Source organism: Caretta caretta, chromosome 13 (genome assembly GCF_965140235.1).
Source record: "Caretta caretta isolate rCarCar2 chromosome 13, rCarCar1.hap1, whole genome shotgun sequence".
Lineage (NCBI taxonomy): Eukaryota > Metazoa > Chordata > Testudines > Cheloniidae > Caretta > Caretta caretta.
The window spans coordinates 42,670,978-42,695,898 of NC_134218.1; the positions used below are offsets into that span (position 1 = coordinate 42,670,978).

The 24,921-nt window shown below is 48.3% G+C and overlaps 3 gene segments (V, D, J or C); all 3 read right to left on the reverse strand.

Moving 5' to 3' along the window:
• Positions 1-10,716: 10,716 nt before the first annotated feature.
• LOC142068773 (T cell receptor alpha variable 21-like) lies at positions 10,717-12,279 on the reverse strand. The segment is given in 2 exon segments: positions 10,717-11,434; positions 11,938-12,279. Coding segments are annotated over 2 exon segments (354 nt in total).
• A 2,174-nt stretch (positions 12,280-14,453) lies between these two features.
• On the reverse strand, positions 14,454-15,550 carry LOC142068774 (T cell receptor alpha variable 30-like). The segment is given in 2 exon segments: positions 14,454-14,752; positions 15,250-15,550. Coding segments are annotated over 2 exon segments (336 nt in total).
• Positions 15,551-21,497: 5,947 nt separating this feature from the next.
• On the reverse strand, positions 21,498-22,364 carry LOC142068775 (T cell receptor delta variable 1-like). The segment is given in 2 exon segments: positions 21,498-21,877; positions 22,093-22,364. Coding segments are annotated over 2 exon segments (378 nt in total).
• Positions 22,365-24,921: the final 2,557 nt, after the last annotated feature.

A 24,921-nucleotide genomic window follows, 5' to 3' on the forward strand; every position in this document is an offset into this window, starting at 1 on the left:
TGCAGGGAGCTCCGCTTCTGCCCCGGATCGTGATCCGCAGTGAAATTCGGTTCTTGTGTCTGGTTCCCCTTGCCGAACAGCATCAGCAGGAAAAGGGGCCGCTCCCCGGGAGCCTGCCGGTACCAGTGTAAGCTGTTGATGGTTTCCGAGTAAGTACAGGTCACGGTGCCATTCTGCCCCTCAGAGACATCCAGCCATTCCGGGCTCTGCTCCACAGAGAGCTGCTCGCTGGCCACTGGGAATAACGGAGACAAGGGGGAACCAAGTCAGACGCTGCCCCGAGCCACCTGCCCCTGGCAATCGCAGGACAGGGTGGGAAGAAAGACAGGATGCACTGAATGCATCCGATGAAGTGAGCTGTAGCTCACGAAAGCTTATGCTCAAATAAATTTGTTAGTCTCTAAGGTGCCACAAGGACTCCTTTTCTTTTTAGGCTGTGGGTGGATAGACTGACCGATCTCTCCATTTCACTCCCTTCTTCCCCACCACACAGTCAATAAAATACAGCCCCGGCTCCCTGCTAGTGACCAGGGGTTCTGTCTCCCCAGCCCTTACCCCACAGGTGCATTAGCTGGATCACCCAGGACAGCCCCCGCAACCTCCCCATCCCTGCGCTCACTGACACCCCAGGGCGCGGGGACGCTGCTGAGTTCTCCCTGGGGCCGGCACGTGTGTTGAGGTCTCCTCTGCTGTAGGGATCGGACATGTCCTTCTCCCCCCTCGTGTGCCCAGCCAATCAGCGACCAGCCCCTTCTCTCCCATCACAGCCGTGTGTCCCTGCGGAGAACTCCTTCGCTCAGGGCCCTTCACCTTGTGAGGGCTGCCCCCTTGTGGCCAAGTGCATAAGCGGGTGCAGAAATATTTAGTTCTTTTCAAAGGGGAGTCAGGTGCCCAACTCCCATTGACCTCTACCAGAACTGGGTGTTCAAATCCCCTAGGCAACCATCCTGATTTTACAGAAGTGATTCTTTTTTTACTTCTATTAAAAGTCTTCTTGTAAGGACACTGAATGCTTTTTCATTGTTCTAAGATCCAAGGGTTTGGGTCTGTGGTCACCTATGCAAATTGGTGAGGATTTTTACCAAACCTTCCCCAGGAAGTGGGGTGCAAGGGTTGGGAGAATTTGGGGGGAAAGACGTTTCCAAACTACGTTTTTTCAGGAACCCAGATAAAGTTTGGTGGTGGCAGTGGAAGTCCAAGGGCAAAGAGTAAAATAGTTTGTACTTTGAGGAAGTTTTAACCTAAGCTGGGAAAAGTAAGCTTAGGAGGTTTTCATGCAGGTCCCCACATCTGTACCCTAGAGTTCAGAGTGGGGAAGGAACCTTGACAGGCTGCTACTCTTAAAAATGATTACGGGACTGAAACACATGACTTATCAGGAGAGGCTGAGGGAACTGGGGATGTTTAGTCTGCAGAAGAGAAAAATGAGGGGAGATTTGATAGCTGCTTTCAACTACCTGAAAGGGGGTTCCAAAGAGGATGGTTCTAGACTATTCTCAGTGGTGGAAGAGGACAGAACAAGGAGTAATGGTCTCAAGTTGCAGTGGGGGAGGTTTAGGTTGGATATTAGGAAAAACTTTTTCACTAGGAGTGTGGGGAAGCACTGGAATGGGTTACCTAGGGAGGTGGTGGAATCTCCTTCCTTAGAAGTTTTTAAGGCCTGGCTTGACAGAGCTCTGGCTGGGATGATTTAGTTGGGGATTGGTCCTGCTTTGAGCAGGGGGTTGGACTAGATAACTTCCTGCGGTCCCTTCCAATTCTAATATTCAATGATTTTATGACAGCGGGCTCTGTGCCACATTAACCTGGCAACTTACACCTAGTGGGAAAGGGAATTTAGATTTATAAACAGAATAATCAATTAAACAGGTCCCTCCATCATCCCTAAATCCCAGGAGAACAGAAGAATGCATCATTTTCACATTGTTCTGGCAGTCATCACCTCCCCTGGGTTAAGATTCACAAAAGTGACTCGTGATTCTTGGGTGCCCAGCATAAGACATGGTAAAGAGTCTAATTACCAGAGGCAGTGTCCCCAGCCAGCCAGAAAAGAGCTACAGGAATGATTTGAGGTGACTTTAAGACTCTGATCCCAAGAATGACGTGTGCATGGAATTCAGTGTGATCTGTAGCCTAGGCTAATTAGCCTGTAAGGTCTTTGGGACAGGGAATCTCTTGTCCCGTGTTTGGGCAGCGCCTTGCTCAATGGGCTCCTTGTTCATGACTCGGGCTCCCTGGCACTAGGGTAATACAAAAACAACAAGGAGTCCTTGTAGCACTTTAGACACTTACAAATTTATTTGGGCATAAGCTTTCATGGGCTAAAACCCACTTCATCAGATGCGTGGAGTGCACCCTACAGTAGGGAGTTATAAATACACAGCATATGAAAAGATGGGAGTTGCCTTACCAAGTGGGGGGTCAGTGCTAATGAGCCGATTCAATTTAAGTTGGAATTAGGCAATTCTCAACAGTTGACAAGAAGGAGTGGAAATCACTTTTATAGTGTTAATGAGGCCAGTGTAAACAAGGTGGCTCATTTCAAACAGTTGACAAGAAGGTGTGACTATTTATCAAGGTGAAATTGGCTTTTGTAAAAAGAACAGGGAGTACTTGTGGCACCTTAGAGACTAAAAAATTGATTTAGTTTCTGTAGTGATCCATCCATTCCCAGTCTCTATTCAAGCCTAATTTGATGGTGTCCAGTTTGCAAATTAATTCCAGTTCTGCAGTTTCTCATTGGAGTCTGTTTTTGAAGGTTTTTTTTTTTTCTTTTTTTGTTGAAGAACTGCCACTTTTAAATCTCAAGTATCAGAGGGGTAGCCATGTTAGTCTGGATCTGTAAAAGCAGCAAAGAGTCCAGTGGCACCTGGGTGGCATCTAAAGAAGTGGATATTCACCCACAAAAGCTTATGCTCCAATACGTCTGTTAGGCTATAAGGTGCCACAGGACACTTTGCCACTTTTAAATCTGTTATTGAGTGACCAGGGAGATTGAAGTGTTCTCCAACTGGTTTTTGAATGTTGAGCTCAGGAACATCAGTTATAGGGCAATGCTCTAGTTTGTGATTACAAGAATGATTTAAGCCATTCTTGTAATAATTCTTAAAAGGTAACTTTGTCCCAGTCTCTCTGCATCTATCTGGGAAGGAGATTTATGAGTAGATGGCTGTTTAATCTACCGGACAAAGACATGTAAGACCCAATGGCAGGAGCTGAAGCTAGAGAAATTCAGGCTAGAGATAAGGTGCCAGCTCTGTAATGGTGATTAGCCATCGGAGCAACTTTCTTAAGGAAGTGGGTAGATTCTCCAGCTAGGAGTCTTTAAATCAAGACTGGATGTCTTTCTCCAGATCCACACAGAGCATGGGCCCAATGCGGGAATCACTGGTGACATTGTCTGGGGTGCAGGGAGTCAGACTAAATGATCACAGTATTCCCTTCTGCCTTAAAATCTATGAAACAGAGGCACCCAGAATCACTCATCACTTCTGAGAATCTTGGCTCCTGTTATAATCAAAGGGTTTAAAAAGCGGCAGGACTTACAGTAAAGGTGAACGACCAGGATCACTAGTAAGGCCCCAGGACACCTCTTCTTTGTGCTCCCTCTCATTTCTGTGACCCATGTCCTAGAAGGGTTCCTGGCCCCTCATGTATTTATCACCTGCAGGCTTCTCCGTCCTCTCCTGGAGCTTTTTAAATCTACTTGTGTTAGGATATAGATATTCAGGCCTGTCTGTAAAGGCCTATACTCTAAGAATTTAGGTGTATTCTTATCACTTGGCTAGTGATAGAGGTATAAAAGAAAGAATCAAAACCACTGTCTGCCAGTGTAAGGGCCTTCTCTTACTGTGACAGTTTGTGGCCCTGTGCTTAGGCTCAGACCTTTGGCTAAGCAGCAGAGGCAGCCATAAGCTGGGAAGCGACCGGTCACCTCCTCACATTCCAAACTAGTCACACTGAAATAAGGTGCTATTGGGCTGTTAGGCACTATCAGGACAGGATTGTATTCCTATCACCTCCAGAGAAAGGGAAGTGCCTAGAAAATGTAAAAGGAAACTTAGTTTGATAGCATCCTGTCTGGCAAGAACTCACTTATCAATAGCTGGGATGTGAAATCCTCACTTCTGTATTGTTTTGTCATTATAGTTCCCACTTTGCTGTTGTTTGTCTGTATAATCTCTGTCTGGTTCTGTGATTGTTCCTGTCTGCTGTATAATTAATTTTGCTGGGTGTAAACTAATTGAGGTGGTGGGATATAATTGGTTACATAATCATGTTACAATATGTTAGGATTGGTTCGTTAAATTTCAGGAAAATGATTGGTTAAGGTATAGCTAAGCAGAACTCAAGTTTTACTATATAATCTGTAGTCAATGAGGAAGTAAAGGGGGGTGGGTGGGGGTGGGCATGTGGGTGTGTGAGATGGGGACAGGGAATGGGGGTAAGAAAATTGGAATCATGTTTTGCTAAAGGGGGAAATGGGAACAGGGAATGGGAGTAAGGAAGTTGGAATCATGTTTGGCTAAGGGCAGGAATGGGAACAGGGACACAGGTGTAAGGCTCTGTGGTGTCAGAGCTGGGAAGGAGGATACTAAGGAAGGAAACTGGAATCATGCTTGCTGGAAGTTCACCCCAATAAACATCGAATTGTTTGCACCTTTGGACTTCGGGTATTGTTGCTCTCTGTTCATGCGAGAAGGACCAGGGAAGTAAGTGGGTGAAGGAATAAGCCCCCTAACAACTTGCATTTCTCCTGCTTTAGAGGCAAGACACGTCCCCTCTCGCCCTATCAACAGCAAGGCCCGTCCCTCCCAGACAAAACACAAACTCACTGCAGAGACCTATGCAATTAACTTCCTCTCCAATGCACTTCTTTCAAGACGCAACACTGCCCCCAGCAGTTAAAGTCTTTGTACAGGAGGATGGCCACTTTGTTTCACTGGGTCTCCACAGCACAGAAATGGCGAGCTGAGAACCGTTGATGTGACATGGCTCTGTCTCTCCCTTTCCAAGACCTCAGCTATGAAATCTGGTCCCTGGGTAACGTTCCCATCCTCATACAGGCTCAGCAGCAAGGCAGGACTTTCCCCAGGCAACTGTCTGTACCACCATAAGCAGGCCGCTGCGCCCGAGTGGCTGCAGGTCAGAGTGGAGATCTCCCCTTCAGATCTGGTCAGAGATGGAGGACTCTGATCCACTTTAATTTGGCAGCTCACCCCTGTAGACAAAGGCAAATGGAGAAGCAACAGATGAGCTTGTTCGGTTCTCATCAGCCCCTCATCTTCCCCAGCAGTTGCTCCTTATCGCTGTTCTTCATCAGCCAAAATAAATCAGAATCTCTTAATATTCTGGGCCTTGGTGTAAATCTGTGTGGCTCCATCAAAGTCAGCAAACCTCCCCTGATAAGCACCAGCTGAGTGCCTGCTCCGTTCTTGTGATATTCAGCCCAGCATCTCCTGGAGAATGCAGAGGCCTCTTGGGTCATCAGGGACTAGAACTGCTCTGAGGAACTGAGGCACCAAGAGACAGGGGAGGGGGTTTCCAAAGGAGCCAGGCACTCAATGCATATTGCAGTTTCAAAGGGATTCAGGCACCTGACGCTGTTGGCCTCCTTGCAAAATCCAAGCCTAAGTCACTTGCCTAAGACCACAGAGTCTGTGGCAGAGCTGGGAAATGAGTTCACGTCTCCTGAGCCCAGTCTAATGGCTAAAGCACCAGACCTTCCTCATCCCCACATTATAATTATCTCAGTATTGGAGTAACTCAGTGCAACTCCATGGCCTGTTCATTGCCCAGGAGAACAGGCTAGGTCCTTACTGGCATTAAACTCTATGAATTATTATTATAGCACCTGGAGACCCAGCTGAGATCAGAGCCCCTTGTGCCAGGCGCTGTAGAGACACAGAATACAAGACAATTCCTGTCCCCCAGAGCTCAATAGACAAAACCTCCACAAACATACAATGGAACTGAACTGAGCTGGGGGGTGAGGCATTGTGACGGATGCTGCAGAGACCCCCAGGAACTGAGATCTGGGCCCTGTTTCGCCAGGCACTGCACAAACACAGTGTGGAAAAGCCCACGCCATGATGAGCTCACAGTCTAGACAGACAAACTCCCCCTAGAACTGAATGGACAGTATCGCTGACAAGAATGCCAGCTGCCTTTCCATTGCTGCTCCGGGTTACCCCTCAGCGCACTGAGGCCAGGGGATGGAGCTTTTTCCCTGCCTCCAGGACAGTGATGCAAAATCTGTCTGCAGCCCTCTTTGCTGGAGGAATCACACACTTTATTCTCACACTGTGAGCCCAGACAATCAGGGACAAGCCCTTAGTCTCACTAAAATAGAACCATGCCCTGGCATAACCCTTTGCCTCTGTTTCAGAGTAGCAGCCATGTCAGTCTGTCGCTGCAAAAAGAAAAGGAGGACTTGTGGAGTCTTAGAGACTAACAAATTTATTTGAGCATAAGCTGTAGCTCACGAAAGCTTATGCTCAAATAAATTCGTTAGCCTTTAAGGTGCCACAAGTCCTCCTTCCCTTTGCCTCTGGTGTCTTAGGGGAAAAGCTGCTCTCTGCCGGGCAAAGAGACAAGAGACGGGTGCAACTTGATTAACCTCAGGTTTCAGAGTAACAGCCGTGTTAGCCTGTAGTCGCAAAAAGAAAAGGAGTGCTTGTGGCACCTTAGAGACTAACCAATTTATTTGAGCATAAGCTTTCATGAGCTACAGCTCACTTCATCGGATGCATACTGTGGAAAGTATAGAAGATCTTTTTATACACACAAAGCATGAAAAAATGGGTGTTTACCACTACAAAAAGTTTTCTCTCCCCCCCCCACCCCACTCTCCTGCTGGTAATAGCTTATCTAAAGTGATCACTCTCCTTACAATGTGTATGATAATCAAGTTGGACCATTTCCAGCACCACTTTAGATAAGCTATTACCAGCAGGAGAGTGGGGTGGGAGGAGATATTTTTTCATGCTTTGTGTGTATAAAAAGATCTTCTACACTTTCCACAGTATGCATCCGATGAAGTGAGCTGTAGCTCATGAAAGCTTATGCTCAAATAAATTGGTTAGTCTCTAAGGTGCCACAAGTACTCCTGTTCTTTTTGATTAATCTCAATCTCCTTCCTCTTCATTACAAATGCTTCCCCCTCCTGGCAAGAGACACACATATTGAAGTGAATCCCCCTGTCATTGTCACTGTTAGTATGTGCTTATATACGAATGCACAAAGCCTTGGAAACAAGCAGGGAGAACTGGAGGTCCTGGTAATGTCAAGGAATTATGACGTGATTGGAATAACAGAGACTTGGTGGGATAACTCACATGACTGGAGCACTGTCATGGATGGTTATAAACTGTTCAGGAAGGACAGGCAGGGCAGAGGAGGTGGAGGAGTAGCACTGTATGTAAGGGAGCAGTATGACTGCTCAGAGCTCCGGTACGATACTGCAGAAAAACCTGAGTGTCTCTGGATTAAGTTTAGAAGTGTGAGCAACAGGAGTGATGTAGTGGTGGGAGTCTGCTATAGACCACCGGACCTATGAGGTGGATGAGGCTTTCTTCCAGCAGCTTGCGGAAGCTACTAGATCGCATGCCCTGATTCTCATGGGTGACTTTAATTTTCCTGATATCTGCTGGGAGAGCAGTACAGCGGTGCATAGACAATCCAGCAAGTTTTTGGAAAGCGTAGGGGACAATTTCCTGGTGCAAGTGCTAGAGGAGCCAACTAGGGGGGGAGTTTTTCTTGACCTGCTGCTCACAAACCGGGAAGAATTAGTAGGGGAAACAAAAGTGGATGGGAATCTGGGAAACAGTGACCATGAGTTGGTTGAGTTCAGGATCCTGACACAGGGAAGAAAGGTAAGCAGCAGGATACGGACCCTGGCCTTCAGGAAAGCAGACTTTGACTCCCTCAGGGAACGGATGGGTAGGATCCCCTGGGCGACTAACATGAAGGGGAAAGGAGTCCAGGAGAGCTGGCTGTATTTCAAGGAATCCCTGTTGAGGTTACAGGGACAAACCATCCCGATGTGTCGAAAGAATAGTAAGTATGGCAGGCGACCAGCTTGGCTTAACGGTGAAATCCTAGCAGATCTTAAGCATAAAAAAGAAGCTTACAAGAAGTGGAAGGTTGGACATATGACCAGGGAAGAGTATAAAAATATTGCTTGGGCATGTAGGAGCACCTGGAGCTGCAGCTAGCGAGAGATGTTAAGAGTAACAAGAAGGGTTTCTTCAGGTATGTTGGCGACAAGAAGAAAGCCAAGGAAAGTGTGGGCCCCTTAATGAATGAGGGAGGCAACCTAGTGATGGAGGATGTGGAAAAAGCTAATGTACTCAATGCTTTTTTTGCCTCTGTCTTCACGAACAAGGTCAGCTCCCAGACTGCTGTGCTGGGCATCACAACATGGGGAATAGATGGCCAGCCCTCTGTGGAGAAAGAGGTGGTTAGGGACTATTTAGAAAAACTGGACGTGCACAAGTCCATGGGGCCGGATGAGCTGCATCCGAGAGTCCTAAAGGAACTGGCGGCTGTGATTGCAGAGCCATTGGCCATTATCTTTGAAAACTCATGGCGAACGGGGGAAGTCCCGGACGACTGGAAAAAGGATAATGTAGTGCCAATCTTTAAAAAAGGGAAGAAGGAGGATCCTAGGAACTACAGGCCAGTAAGCCTCACTTCAGTCCCCAGAAAAATCATGGAGCAGGTCCTCAAAGAATCAATCCTGAAGCACTTACATGAGAGGAAAGTGATCAGGAACAGTCAGCATGGATTCACCAAGGGAAGATCATGCCTGACTAATCTAATTGCCTTCTATGATGAGATTACTGGTTCTGTGGATGAAGGGAAAGCAGTGGATGTATTGTATCTTGACTTTAGCAAAGCTTTTGACACAGTCTCCCACAGTATTCTTGCCAGCAAGTTAAAGAAGTATGGGCTGGATGAATGCACTATAAGGTGGGTAGAAAGTTGACTAGATTGTCGGGCTCAACGGGTAGTGATCAATGGCTCCATGTCTAGTTGGCAGCCGGTGTCAAGTGGAGTGCCCCAGGGGTCGGTCCTGGGGCCGGTTTTGTTCAATATCTTCATAAATGATCTGGAGGATGGTGTGGATTGCACTCTCAGCAAATTTGTGGATGATACTAAACTGGGAGGAGTGGTAGATATGCTGGAGGGCAGGGATAGGATACAGAGGGACCTAGACAAATTGGAGGATTGGGCCAAAAGAAATCTGATGAGGTTCAATAAGGATAAGTGCAGGGTCCTGCACTTAGGACGGAAGAACCCAATGCACAGCTACAGACTAGGGACCGAATGGCTAGGCAGCAGTTCTGCAGAAAAGGACCTAGGGGTGACAGTGGACGAGAAGCTGGATATGAGCCAGCAGTGTGCCCTTGTTGCCAAGAAGGCCAATGGCATTTTGGGATGTATAAGTAGGGGCATAGCGAGCAGATCGAGGGACGTGATCGTTCCCCTCTATTCGACATTGGTGAGGCCTCATCTGGAGTACTGTGTCCAGTTTTGGGCCCCACACTACAAGAAGGATGTGGATAAATTGGAAAGAGTCCAGCGAAGGGCAACAAAAATGATTAGGGGTCTGGAACACATGACTTATGAGGAGAGGCTGAGGGAACTGGGATTGTTTAGTCTGCAGAAGAGAAGAATGAGGGGGGATTTGATAGCTGCTTTCAACTAGCTGAGTGGTAGTTCCAGAGAGGATGGTTCTAGACTATTCTCAGTGGTGGAAGAGGACAGGACAAGGAGTAATGGTCTCAAGTTGCAGTGGGGGAGGTTTTAGGTTGGATATTAGGAGAAACTTTTTCACTAGGAGGGTGGTGAAACACTGGAATGCGTTGCCTAGGGAGGTGGTAGAATCTCCTTCCTTAGAAGTTTTTAAGGTCAGGCTTGACAAAGCCCTGGCTGGGATGATTTAATTGGGTATGGGTCCTGCTTTTGAGCAGGGGGTTGGACTAGATGACCTCCTGAGGTCCCTTCCAACCCTGATATTCTATGATTCTATGTTTTGTGTCTGTGTTAAATAGTTCCCTTTCCCCTGGGTTTAACGCTCTGACTTGCCTCCCCCTGGGCGAAGGGGGGATCCCCAGAGCTGGGCTTCATGGGAATGGGCAGAGCCAGTTCTGCACAAACACTCTGCCTCTGTCTCAGCCTTGTGCTGTAGGGCGCAGCCTGTGGCAACCGGAGATCAGCCTCGGTTTAATCCTCAGCGTCTCATGCTCCCCCAAGGAAGGGGGCTATTTTGTGCCCCTGGTGTATCTTGTGTATCTCCATTTCTGTTTCTTATGCCTGACTGTCTGTCCCTCTCCCTGTCGATGTATCTATAAACCCACCCAACTCTTTTTTCTTTTCCCTTTCTTTTCTCCCTGTTCATTTGTTTTTATATTTTAACTTTTAATTTCCTTCCTCCCTCCAAACCTCCAGGCTCCTTAGGTCAGTGGTTCTCAACCAGGGGTACATGTACCCCGGGGGGTACACAGTTCTTCCAGGGGGTGCATCAACTCATCTAGAGATTTGCCTAGTTTTACAACAGGCTACAGAAAAAGCGCTGGCGAAGTCAGTACAAACTAACATTTCATACAGACAATGACTCGTTTATACTGCTCTATATACTATGCACTGAAATGTAAGTAGAGTCGTTATATTTCAGTTGATTTATTTTATAATTATTTGGTACACAGGAGAAAGTCAACAATTGTTCAGTAACAGTGTGGCCGGGGCACGTCTGTATTTTTAGGTCTGATTTTGTAAACAAGTAATTTTTAAGTGAGGTGAAACTTGGGGGTATGCCAGACAAACCAGACCCTTGGAAAGGGGAACACTAGTCTGGAAAGGTTGAGAGCCGCTCCCTTGGGGGTCTTTCCCTAGGAGGTATTCCCCAAGTGCATTCCCTCCTCAGCCTCTCTGTCTCAGCTCCCGACCCATGCGACGGGGATCCTTGCACAGCCCTGCCTCACCTGGGGGTGGGGGGCTGACCGTGTTAAGGAAGGTGACGCACGCTCAGAGATGCACTGTGTAAGAAGTAGGTGGTGGTGTTGTACCGCCTGCCAGCCTGACAGCTACCCTCCAGCTGGGGAGTTTTTGCACAGGCTGCCAGTGCTCCTGTGTCACTGTGTCTCCACGGCGCAGAAATAGGTGGCTGCATCTCCCAGCTGTGATTCTCTGATGTGCAGGGAGCTCAGCTGCTTCCCCTTGTCGAGCTCCGCCGTGAGGTTGGGCTCCTTGGTTTGTTTCCCATCGGACACCAGAATCAGCAGGGAGACAGGCTGGCCTCCGGGAAGCTGCCTGAACCACTGCAAATTCCAGAAATTGCTCGTCGTGTAGTGGCAGGTGATGCTGCTGTTCTGCCCTTCCCGAGTGACCGCAGACAGGTTCTGGTGCACCTCGGCCTGGCAGCTCCCCCCTGCGGGCAGAAGGCAAAAGACACACCCCATAGATGACAGGGCACCTCTGCCCAGTTCACACACTGGCCGGATGCAAAGCCCGGTGGAGTTTCTCTTCATTTCCAGGGGCTTTGAATCTGGCCCACAACTGCTCTTTTCCTAGATTGCTGTATTCCTAGATTGCTCTCATCTAGGGTTAGGGTTAGGGGGTTAGCCGTAGATTATTGCTGGCTGCGAGATTCACAAAGGCACAATAATAAGAGACAGCCCTTGCCCCAAAGAGTTTACAGATTAAATAGCCAAGCAAAGGGTGGGAGGGGAAACTGAGGCACACAAAAGGGAAGGAACTCCAGCAGGCCAGAGCTGGGAACTGAACCCAGGAGTCCTGTATCCCCATCCACTCCAGTACAGAGAATGGTGCGTGGCTAGCAAAGCAAAGGGAGAGTCAGAGAATTAGTTCTTGTCTCTTAAATCCACCATCACGTTCAGCATCATCTGTAGCGTTTCCTGCCCCGAGACTTACAGGGAATGTTCACCAGCAGTAGCAGCAGCCGTGGGAACAGCAGCCAGGGTCTCTCCATTGTCCCTCAGCAAAGGAGCTTTATAGCCGGGTGTTCCCCGTTCAGTACAGAAGGTTCCGCCCCCTCACAAGTAGATTTACTTCTCCCCCTGGGGCAAATTTACCAGCTCCTCCTCCTGAAGTAGGAGCCTCTTTGGTGCCTTCAGCAATTACGGGGTAGCCTAAGACAGCCAGGAAATGAGTCCCAGGAAGTCACTTTGTAGAACTGCTCTGAGCAAGTGGGTGTTGTGAGTGGGCGGAGTTGTGACTGGATGTTGTGAGACTTGTGGCTAGAATAGCTATCTAGATTTCCTGCTGCAAATCGGTCTAGGCATCCATTTAGCCACCCTGCCCGCTGCTTTGTCCAGCCCTCCCTCTTGCTGCAATATCTATCTATGCTGACACGCATCTCCGTGGTATGTGAGGGCTGAGAGTAAAATCATTCCCCACACAGGCCCAAGGGCTCTACAAGTCTTTGCAAGCACATACCCACCTCCCGGACAGGCTGCCGTGGATTTTGTCCTCAAAGCACACTCGTACAAAGCACACGAGTTCACATCTGAGGGCCCAGGCTGGCTGCTGGGGAAGCTGAGCGAGCTGCACCGGTTGGTGGTTTCCAAGGACCTGGTGAAGGAATCTCCCTGTTGCCAGCCACCTGTGATCCTTAATATCAGGAACGGCAGGGAACCGCCCGGGACCTGCTGGCAGCAAGGGATGCTCCGCTCTCCCCGCCGGTAACTGCAGCTGAGCTGTGCGGACTGTCCCTCGCTGGAGACAGCGGATTTGTCCTGAGTGACGGCGTATGGGCCGCGGGCCCCTGTGGGGAAAACGGGGTGAGGGAGGCCAAAGGAGGTCAGGCCCAGGGAGGGGCGGGTGTTTGGCTGGAAGTCCCCTTGCAGTGGAGGGCTAGAGATGAGCCACCAGGAGACAGACGGAGTTTTACAAACTGCAGGTGTCTCTGTTGTGCTCAGTAGAGCTGACCACAAAGAGACGGGATTGGCTTAAATGCAGTAATAAAATACCAAGTGACGCCAAGCTCTTAAATCCTGCATGAGTGTGAGGGGGAAGGTGTGTTGGGGTGTGTGTGTGAGAGAGAATAACAAAACACAGAGAACTAAAGGGTGTAATACCTCGCAGCAGTGCAATGAGCAGAAGGAAGTTCATGGGTGCTGTGGTGTCTGTCAGACCTTGCAATGAAGGGCAGGACTGGGTCCCTTTGCCTAGAGATCTGAGTCTGACACAGGACATTCTCTGGGTGTGGGCTGCATTCTGGGGGCAGGTTTATCTAGGAGTGTGCCGTGTTGTTGTATCTGTGTGGGGCCCACGCTATTGGAGGGATAAGGTGGGTGAGTTCATATCTTTTATTGGACCAACTTCTGTTGGTGGGAGAGACCGGCTTCCCAGCGGAGGAAGAGCTCTGTGTAGCTGGAAAACTTGTCTCCCCAACAGAAGTTGGTCCAAGCGAGGATATTATCATCTAGGATCGTGCATGGATCTCTTTGCCTCTGAGAAGAAATGTGTGTGTGTGTGTGACGGAGGTAGGCATAGATATCTATATTTCTGAGTGTGTGTGAAGGGGGGATAGATGTCAGAGAGTGTGCCTGTGTGTGTGATTTCAGTGTGTAGGTTTCCGGCTGTGTGTTAGAATCTGTCTATTTGTGTGTGTGAGTCTAGGAGGGAGGGAGTGTGTGTGTGGTATGTGAGAATCCTTATGTGAGTGTGTATGTCTGTGCAAGTGTGTGTGTGTGTGTGTGAGAGAGAGAGAGAGACTACTTCTGTGAGTGTGTCCTGTGTGTGACTCTGTGTGAGAATGTCTGTGTGCACGTTTCCAGTCTGAAACTGTCTGACCTGAACAACAGGGAAAATCACATTGGAATTACTGGTTTCAGAGTAACAGCCGTGTTAGTCCGTATTCGCAAAAAGAAAAGGAGGACTTGTGGCACCTTAGAGACTAACCAATTTATTTGAGCATGAGCTTTCGTGAGCTACAGTTCACTTCATCAGATGCATCCGATGAAGTGAGCTGTAGCTCACGAAAGCTCATGCTCAAATAAATTGGTTAGTCTCTAAGGTGCCACAAGTCCTCCTTTTCTTATTGGAATTACTGAGTTACCAGATTGTCTCCCCAGAGAATGCTTCCCCATCTGCTAGTGTTGTGGGGCAAGGAAGCTATTTGTGATATAAAACCACCCGATCCAGGCAACTGGGGAAGGCGAAAAGGTGAAAATGTGACTGTCTATAATTTTCCAGGTGTTTCTTCAAGGTTCTTCCTTAAATTACTGACTTCTCTCCCCTTTATTCTGTTCACATAGCTTCTGTTCCGGTCCATTCTGTTCTTATTGCCTCTCACCTACTCTGTTCTACTTCCCTTTCCTCTCTTCTGTGCTCATATCCTCTGTTCTATTCTAACTTCCTCTTATCTCCTCTCTTCGGTCCTTGTGGCCTGCCCCACCCAGGGTTTTGTGACGGGCTGCCTGTGTTCATCTCGCACGGTGCTCCAGCGCGCACAGATACACCGCGGCGTCTTCCAGGCAGCTGCTGTTCAGGTACAAGAAGCTGCTTTTGGTTTTGGTGTCCAGGCTCATGGTGAAATTCTCTCGGGTGTCTCTGCCGCTAGAGGACAGGGAGGCCACGAACCGCGGCTGGCGCCCCTGGGGCTGGCGGTACCAATGCACACTGTACTCGGTGCCCGTGTAGGAGCAGTTGAGCTGGATGGGTTCTCCTTCATGGGCAGGGGCCTGGGACCGGTCCTGGGTCACCGTGTATTGGGCCAAAGTACCTGGGGGGAGGAGGTTGGTTTTAGTTCAGGTTTTCTTGCTCAGCAATGACAGAAAAATACATGCACCTCTGTCTAGACAAGTGAGAAAACAAGCAAACGAAAATCCACCCTTCTGCCTGTCCATCTGCCTATCCTTCCACTGTCCGTCTGTCCATCCATCCACCTTCCCTCTGCGCTGTCTGCCTATCCATCCATCTACCCTTCCCTCTTGCTGTCTGTCCGTCCGTCCACCCTTCCCTCCCACTGCGCTGCCTGTCCATCTGCCCATCTTTCCCTCTGCACTGTCCTTCTGTCCTTCCATCCACCTTCCCTCTGTGCTGTCTTTCCCGACTCCATCTGTCTCTCTCTCACTCTGCACCATCTGTGCATCCTCCCCTCTGCACTGTCCGTCTGTCTACCCACGGGCTCCCATCCCCATGGTATCGGAGTGCCTTTCTTTCAGAAAAGCCTGGAAATCCCAACCCGTGGCGCCGTGCTCAGAGCAGAGCCTTGAATACCTGGAGCCAGCACCAGCAGCAAAACGTGCAGGCTCATTGTCAGGGACCCAGCTGCAGAGTGAAGTGGCTGGACGAGGTGAAGCTCTGACACCGCTCAGCCTCCAGGGGTGGCCTTCAGGTTGGAAGGAAATCGGTACATTTACCCTGCTCAAGTGGGTGGGGGAGGGAAAGGGTTTTGCGTCTGAGTGCCCTGGGCCTGATCTTCCACTGGTGCAGATTAACTGGGTTCCATCAGAGTCACTGGGCTGGTTCCCCAGCTGGAGCAAACTGGCCATAGCTCCGCTGTGTAAATGGCTGATGTAAATCACTGGAGCTGCATTTAAATCCGGGGCAGCTGGTCCCGTTTCTGACAGTTAAGGCTCTGTCCCTACAGTTCATGGATTTCCCTCTCTGTTGTGCTCTCCTGGGTTAAGCAATACTTATGTAGCGCGCACACACCAACATCAAGGAAGCAAAAAAATGGTTAAAAGCCACTGGCCGAAGAGGGTAACAAGGCGAAGAGCCAGCCTGTCTCCCTATCAGGCACCGAAAATTGTATCGGGAATTTAAAAAAAAAAAAAGATGAGGGGAAGCGAGTGAAAATAGGGTGTCAATGAAAAGCGGATGGTTGCCGCTGAAGGTGGGTGGAGCGGAATAGCCACTAGGGGGCAGCAGAGGGTACGGCACATGGGGCACTGGCCTGGTTCTACCCTCAGGTGTATCCCGGGAATGGCTGGGCCGATCCGTTTGGCCTGGTGTCCCAACTCCAAAACAGGCTGGTGCCGCACTGTGATTATTTCAGCAAGAGGCTAGGGCCCCCCCTCGGCAGCGTCATTGGTGCTTTAAAAACAGATCGCCCCAAGGCTCCCTGCCCCTAAGAGATGACGTGGGCAGTAGGGAAAGGCAGACCAGGGGATGGGAGGGAAACATGCACAGAGAGTAGAACGGACTTGCCCAAGCTCATATAGCAGGTCAGTGGCAGAGACGGGTAGTCATCCTTAGACTGTAGGCTCTTTAGGGAAGAGACTGGGCTGGCGGACTGTGCTTCTGCACCCCCTAGGGCAGGGGTAGGGTTTAGGGTTATGGTGAGAGTGAACTGTCAGGTTGTAGCATTCGCATTTTTGGTTACAGTCTTGCGGGACAGTTACAGTTCAGGGCAAGGGTTAAGTAGAGGGTTAGGTTTACGGTTCAATGGGAATTGAGTGTCTAGATTCCTGAGGTTTCAGAGGAACAGCCGTGTTAGTCTGTATTCGCAAAAAGAAAAGGAGTACTTGTGGCACCTTAGAGACTAACCAATTTATTTGAGCATGAGCTTTCGTGAGCTACAGCTCACTTCATCAGATGTTTGAAGATCATCTGATGAAGTGAGCTGTAGCTCACGAAAGCTGATGCTCAAATAAATTGGTTAGTCTCTAAGGTGCCACAAGTACTCCTTTTCTTTTTAGATTCCTGAGGCCTCTTTCAAATCTCAGCCCAGTTACCTAGGATAAATATCCAAATGCTGAGAATAAAACATGTTTCCATAGTATCTTCTATCTATACAGACCAAGTTTCAAACTACCAGCTACTGCCGCTGCCTCAGAGGAATATAAATTTCACGTCTGTAAGGGCAGCTAGAAACCGACGGAGAGGAAGAGGGAGGAGTTTGGGGGAACTGCCCGCAGATCCACGGAACAGCGTGGTTTCAGGTCAGCCTGCAGCTGACATATTAGTGTTGTTAAGGAGAGAGGGATGGGCTTGTGGACAAGGGTCTGCTCTGGGATTCAGAGACCAGCTCTGCCGCAGTCTGTCTGTGTATGAGGATGTGTACTCCTCTATGCCTCAGTTTCCCTAGCTGTAAAAAAAGGAGAGTTTTTTTCTAACTCATATAGGGACTGTTCAGATTTCTTGACGGGCCCAGGAATCAGTGGGGCATGAATATGTTTACCGGCAGTAATGTCTGGGATTATCACAACAAATGTAATGGGATGAGGCACCCAACTCCGTTAACGTCATTTGAAATGCCCAGCCAGAACTCCTGAAAGAATGGTTTTAAATCATTTTCCTCTTTCCTCTGCGGCCTTTGCCGACAGCCCGAGTGAAACCGAAGATGCCGAGCGTCGAAGGGTTTCCAATGACAAGCTGTGTTTATCTGTTCAACCAGCAGAGGGCGCTGCTTTCTCACGGTTTTACCACGTACCACAGGACTTCAGAGTTCGCCGGTCTCCACACACATATTCTCGGGGAAAGTGTCTTGCAATTAAATAGTTTCCAAACAAATCTACCCAAAATGCAAATGTCGCTACAACAGGAGTGTTGATGTGACGCCCGTCTCTGGTCTCTCTCCAGGGCAGGGCCGGCGAAGGGGAAGGGAAGGGAGGGTTTGGCACAGATGCGCTGCGTGGCTCTGTGGCCGTGCGCGCTGCAGGGCGCAGAGATACACCGCGGTGTCCGCCGGCTCCGGGGCTGCGATGCTCAGAGCTGTGGAGCTGTCAGCGGCCTGGGAAGAAAACCTCCCCTGGGCGAAATCCGCATTTTCTCGATAAGCCCCGTACAGCTTCGTCCCTCTCCACAGAATGTACTGCGGGGCTCGGTTAGGAGACTGTCGGTACCAGGAGAGAGAGACGCCAGAAGAACCGGTGGTTTTGTAGGAACAGCTGAATGTTACTGAGCCTCCTTCTACGTCAGACACCTGGGATTCCTTGGACTGGACCGAATCACCCAGCGCAGCACCAGGGACAAGAAATAAGTCAATACAATGCACCAGTTACAGACAAGCGGAGTGCCCAACCGGGAGAGGAGAAGAGATTGTGGAAGAGAGAGAATAAAACTAGGTATGTAGGTAGGTAGACTGAAAAGGAGAAAGTGCTACAGAGAAATGGAGAAAGGTGGCGGATTGCTTCTGGTTTGGGGAGGAGAGAGAGGGTGTTTAATTAGCAGTGAGCCAGGCTGCATGAACAAATCTAACTGCTCAATGACCTGGATACAGAGTGAGTATAAAAAGGTCTAGAACAAAACACATTTCCATTGTTTAGCGGACTCTGCTCTGAGTCACAAAGAGGAGGCGAAAACACAACAGGGAAGCAACAGGATTGTTGGCTGAATGCTATAAACCAACCCACATGCCTCCCTGAAAAGTCCAGAGGGGCGGATCTGAACCCAGTGCAGTGCCCGAACCCAGAGGAAATGAGGGGAGGGGAGTGGTGTTTGCTTCTGATTTCTATGTGAAACGGTCTGTTTCCTGGCTCTCTCAGCCACCCCAGCTTTCAGAAAGGTTTGGTTCTTTGTAGCTGTCACTATCTCTATGCAATAGATAAAATGTTTAGACATGAAGTGCACTTCTTAGGCTCTCTGATTCCCTGGCGAGGCATGCGTGTATAAGAAGCTGGGCGAACAGAGAGACTGGCAGACACAAAGAGAGACCTGGGTGGATGGATGTCGATTTCAGAGGAGCTGAAACGCTTCACAGCAGCTAAGAACCTGGCCCGACAGAGTTAGACCAGAGTTGCGGTGATGGGACACAGATCAGAACCTCGCCCAGTGTCTTTTACCATGTTTCCAGCTGCAGGAAATCCTGGTACAATTTTCCAAGTTTTGTGGGTGATTTGTTTTATTGACAACAAATATTGTTACATAAAGGTTGTAAATTCATGCATATATTAATTCACATAAATATAACTGAGACGATAACGCATCGGGCTCGGTTTGCACAGCATGGTGGCTCTAACCCTGCACAGGGATAGAAACGGAAAGATCCTCCCAGACATGGGAAGAGCAGAAGGAACTGAACTCGGCAGAGACGTGTTATAAAAAAGGGTCGGGTAGGAAAACAGTCTCTGCCACCCTCGGTGTGTGTGAGCCCCTCGCTCACTTCTTGTATCTCAAGAGCTGCAACTCTGCCCTACTGCGCACCTCAGAGCACAGTGATACGCGGCTGTGCCTTGCAGGGACACAGCCTCAGTCTTCAAGGGAACCCTCTTATTATGGTCGAAAAAACTGATGAGAATGTTCCAGAGGTGACCGTGTTCTTCTCAGCAGGAGATTGATGCGCTGTCTATATGTGCTCGGTTCGGATACTGACGGAACCAGAAGAGATTTGGGCTGGTGAAAGCGGCGGTGAAATTACACTGCAAAGTGGCGGGTTGCCCCTCTGAGATTTTCATTGCTGCAGGAGACTGAAACACAAAATTACTTTGAACAAGACATGTTGAAAGACAAAAAAACCCAGTAATTAAATTATATTTATTCATTCATATTTTTACACAAAAATCTCGAATGATCTTATGTAGAAACTGGTTTCCATTTTAAAGCAAAGTATCTCGAAAGGAAAGCAAAGTTCTTTCCTTAAACCATACGATTCTCTGGTTCAGCGAATCCAGTTTTCTTTTAAAACTTTTAGGTGGGATTTTCAAAAGATCGTTAGGAATTTGGGTGCCTAAAACCCCCTAGGGTTTGAAAACCCTCGCCTGTAATAAGAGGACTCTTGTAGCTCTTAAACACAATAACTCACGTAAAAACTATCATTTCTCTCACCTGACTTCACAAGGAGAAGGCAGAAGGCAGAAGACCGTTTTGCAACTTGAAATTATCCTCCTTTTTGCGAGGCCCTTTACCCAATTATAAAAATAATTCTTCCTCCTGTTTCGTTTATTAAAAGAACGTACATGCTGTAAAAATGCTCTCTCTGTGACTCCCCCTCTTTCTTCTCTTCTTTTCTTTCTGACATGAGAAAGAAATGCTATCCAGGGGAGTGTAGGGTTCAATTACAACTTAAATACATAAAATACAATGTAAAATGTAATTCCCAGAACGTCAGGCACGCCCCCTTGTGGACACAATAAATCATGCAAGTAATTTTGAAAAAACAGCTAGAAAACGTAAGAGTGGTCTAGCCCAGTATGGCCAAAGGTCCATTTAGCCCAGTGTCCTGTCTTCCAACAGTGGCCAGAGGTAGACGCTTCAGAGAGAATGAACAGAACAGGGCAAGTATCGAGTGATCCGTCCTCTGTCGTCCAGTCCCAGCATCTGGCAGTCAGAGGCTTAGAGATACTCAGAGTATGGGGTTGCATCTCTGACCATCTTGGCTACTCGCCATTTATGGACCTATCCTCCATGAACCAATCATATATTTCTCTGAAGGGGAAAAAGGCTTATTTTCACATGGAATTTCTCACGCTTCTCTAGGTCCATCATAATTTATGGGTCTGGTGCAGAAGTCATTGGGAGAAATTCTCTAGCCCTTGTTAAGCAGAAGGTTAAACTACATGGGCATAATTCTTCCTTTGGATATTAAAAATCTGTGTATCTCTGTGTTACTTATCTCCAAAAGAAATTATTTCAAAGACTGTATTATTCCTACAAGCCATCCCTTAGTTACAGGAGTTTGGGGAAAGTGTTTCATTGCTTCTTAAGAAAAAAAGATCTTCTCACTAGAGTTCCGCATTTAAAACCTGCTTAGTGTAAATTATTAGGAGTATTAGGGGTTGTAACTCTGCCATAACCAATCCCAATCCCGGTTGGAATAGCAGGAGAGTTGGCATCCGGCTGGCAGCCAGCTATAAAACTTTGCCAAATAAATCCATCAAATGAGTCCTTTATATGCCTTGTAAAGGCTTGGACTGATTAGATTTTTACCAGAATAATTCAACAAGTGTGGATTTCCCCCCACACCCACACAGGTACAAGTGTTTCCCTTGATAACCCTTTGCCTCCCTGTAAAGTTCAGTTAAGAAAAACGCTGCTTGAGAACTTATTTGGAGTTTGATTTATGGGCTATTTACTTTGCATTTGACATACAAATTGGCAACATCATGTTTGAATGGTCACATAGCTTTAACTTTTTGGATCTCGGGTGTCTTTTCTCATTCATTGTGTAAATCACCCTAGTTCTGTGATGAGTGAGGGGCATGAGGAGGAGGAGGAGGAGGAGCACTGTGGGTAAGTTCATCCTCAGCTGACTTCGAGGCCCCATTGTGCTGGGTGCTGCCCAGACACTGGTAGAGACAGACCCCGCTGCGTTTAAACATTTGGGCTGGGATTTAAGAGCCCGAGGAAGGAAGGCCTCCATTCAATCACAGGTATTTGTGAATGCCTGTATCCATTTGTTTTGACGAGTGGCATTTTCAGGAGAGGGGTGTGTGTGTACACATTCTGTAATCTGTCAGCGAGATGCTGACAGGGAGGACAGCACCTGTGTGTCTGAGCTGTGGCCCAGCCCTGCATCCCTCACAGGGGGCGAATGCTGGGTCATGGGGACGTTCTCTCTGGTCCCTCTTCCATGCAGAGCCCCTGAAGGTGAAGGGAAGGGGAGGGTTTTTGTACAGCTCTGCTGTGAGGCTCTGTCACTGTGCCCGCTGCAGGGCGCAGAGATACACCGCCGTGTCTGCCAGCTCCAGGGCTGTGATGTTCAGAGCTGTGGAGTTGCCATCAGCCTGGGAAGAAAACCTCTCCTGGGCGAAACCTGCGGTATCACTGACGGAGCTGACTTCCTTCGTCCCTCTCCGCAGGATGTACTGCGGGGCGCGGGTCGGATACTGACGGTACCAGTAGAGATAGACACCAGCAGGGTAGCTGGTTTCATACGAACAGCTGAGGGTCACGGAGCCGCCTTCAGCTCCAGATATCTGGGGTTCCCTGGGCTGGACCGAGTCACGGTCACCCACCACAGCACCTGCAACAAGACATAAAATGTACTAGTTGTATGCAGTCTGAGCGCTCACGTCTATACCTTAGATAGAATGAGAGCGAGGAGGCAGCGGGACAGAGAGAGAGACTGCAAAGAGGGAGAGAGGGAAAGAGAGAAATGGGAACAGGGAAACCCTGGGGGGTGTATATACAGTGAGAGAGAGATTCCTTACAAATGAGGCAAATTCTACGACCAACTACCTGGATAAAGAGTGAAAACAAAAAGGCCGAACATCACACGTTTGCTCATGGTGTTTAGTGGCTCCGGTTTCAATTCCGCCCTGAACCCTTCAGCCCTGGAGAAACAGCCTCCTCAGCTGAATGTGATAAACTAGCCCCAGTTTCTTCAGCCCCTGGCCTAATAAGGGGCGTATGTGGAAGTCGGAGCCCTTCCTAGCCCACAGAAAACGGAGTGTGGTTGGTTTCGCTTCTGAACGGCGTCCTTGCCTTCCTCAGACCTCCCTTGTCGTGGTCTTGATTTGCTAGCAAGTGCGACTCTCTTTGCAAGCGGCTACATTAAGTAGGAAGTACAGTGACGGGTTGTACATAGAGTAAATTACATGTCGGAGAAATCTAGGACCCCACCTCCCTGCGACCAATATCTCAAGGGTGCTTGTTTACTGGTGCACGGTGAGTAAGAGGTGCGCTTCAGGGTTGGCTGCCTTGGAAAATCCCCGCTTCTACAACGATCACATTTAAATGTTCAAGTTGAATCGCTCGCGAGAGACCTCCCGGACGGCAAAATTACACCCGAGTGCGCCCCTGGAGCTCATTCAAGAAAAGTCGGGGTTGATGCACACAGGTTTCAAAGGATTTCCTGAATATCCGGGTATTTGAGCTTTGCAGGATCAGAGGGGCAAAGGAATTCCCGTTCTGAGAGTTCTCTACTGAGAACCGGGCACCCGCCCCCCAGATGTAAATTTTAGGGTTGCTACAAACAATGGGATCTGTTTTCAACTGAGACTGGGCAGAGAAGGAGAGAGAGATGCATGGAAGTGGGAAATAATAGCGCAACTTCCCCCATTCATTTAAAATGTAATGGGCCTCAGTCTTGCTGAGAAAACGCTCCATTTTCATTTGTTTGAATTGCGTTGAGTTGGATTCGACTGGGTTGAGGCTCTCTGAGATTGTTTGTCGCTTGGAATGAATTGAGTTAAACCGGGTTTCTTTGGGTTTGTAGTAGGTTGGGTTGGGCTGTAATCCCGAGTTGGGTTTGGGATTGAATTTCATTGAATTGAGTTACGTTGCACTGCTTTGGGTTGGGTTTGATTGGATTGTATTGGGATCGGTTCAGATGGATATAGGGTTCAGCCAGGCTGGAATGATTTAGGCAGGGTTGGCTTGCATTACACTGGGCTCGGGTGGATAGGATTTCATGGGGTGGAGGGAGGAGGAATGAACGCATGCCCATGCGTCTTGTTGCCACGTAAAATGCTGTAAACACAGACAAATTTTAGCGTATCCATTACACGTTTATTGATAGAGTCCTCCTCTTCTCTAGAAGGGTCAGACTTGTTTTGGTAAACTTGTTATCCGATACGTAGCATAACACTGGGAGGGAGTTCCTGAATTTCACTTTCACATGAAATTATAGTCGTGACAAAATGTTATTAAAAGTTTGTACCCTTGCTCTAACACTTGTCCTTTGTGGCTTACCTTTCTTATCGAAAAGACTATTTTAGTCCAAAACATCTTCACTGATAATAATTAAAAAAACAGAGGAATATACTGTAGGGCAAAATGAAGGAACTAAATTGTGTTCGAGAGGACTGACAGAATATCAGATTGGACAATCTGTTTAAAAAACAACAACGTTTTTTTTCCCTAAGACATGTCAAGGATGATCCAAGTACATTTGGTCCTGCCTCCTCACAGGGAGCTGGACTAGATGACCTCTTGAGGTCCCTTCCAGCCCTGTGTTTATATGATTCTGTCCTATTACCGTAAACAAACCCCCGCTGGCTTCTTGTACGAGTGGAGGTGCAGTTCTCCCTCACTGTGGGTCTCAGAGCACAGTAATACACAGCGCTCTCCTGGTGAGAAACAGCCTCAATCTTGAAGGGAACCGTCTTATTACCCATGTACAAAGATGCTGAGAATTTTCCCTGGACAAGCGTCTGATCCGGAGCATCAAACTTCGCTTTAGTCAGTATATGCTGGGGAGGCTGGTTCGGATACTGCCGGTACCAAAACAGATACGGGCTTGGGTCACGGGTGGTGAAATTACACTGTAAAGTTACACTTTGTCCCTCTGAGATTCTCACTTCTGAAGGAGACTGGTGCAAGGAGTCAGTTTGTGCAAGACCTGTGGAGGGAAAGGAAAGCTTTAAACGTCTACCTATGTGTGGCTGGAACTTTTAAACTCGATGGCACCTGGATCCTTCACTCGCTTGTGCTCCTGTGAAAATTTCAGCCTGTGTATGTATAGGTCTGAGTCACACCTTTAAAAAAAATATCTCTCTATTCCCAGCACGCTGATGACTTGATTTGTGATGCTAACCTGGCTGTCTCTTTGCAAAGGAAAACAAAATTCCTCCTACGACTTATTTGTTCAGAGACCTGTATTTTTCTTTTTCTTTGCAAATGCTTTTATTTCAAACGAAATTTTTTAGTCTCACCTGACTGCGGAAGCAGAAGACAGAGCTGTACAGCCACGTACAAGAGCATTTTGAAGCTTCAGGTTATCCTTGTGTTATTACTACGATCTGCAGCTAGTCAGAGAATATCTCCTCCTCCTCATTTGTGTTTTTGAGAATGACCATTCATGTCCTAAAAATGAAACCTGCTTCCTCCGTGACCTTTGTCTCCTTCCTCTCCGCTTGTGACGCCACACAACGAGGCAGACTCATCTAGCTTCTGATTCCAAATTCCTTTAATACACACAGGCAAAACCTAATATGGATGTGAAGGTGTGGCGCGCCCTCTAGTGGATGTCAGATAAAACAACAAGAAAACCAAGCGCTCATCTCTTGCGACAATCCGCCGTCTCCCATGGGACGCGGCGCCCGGGGTCTCTCTCCAGAGGAGTTT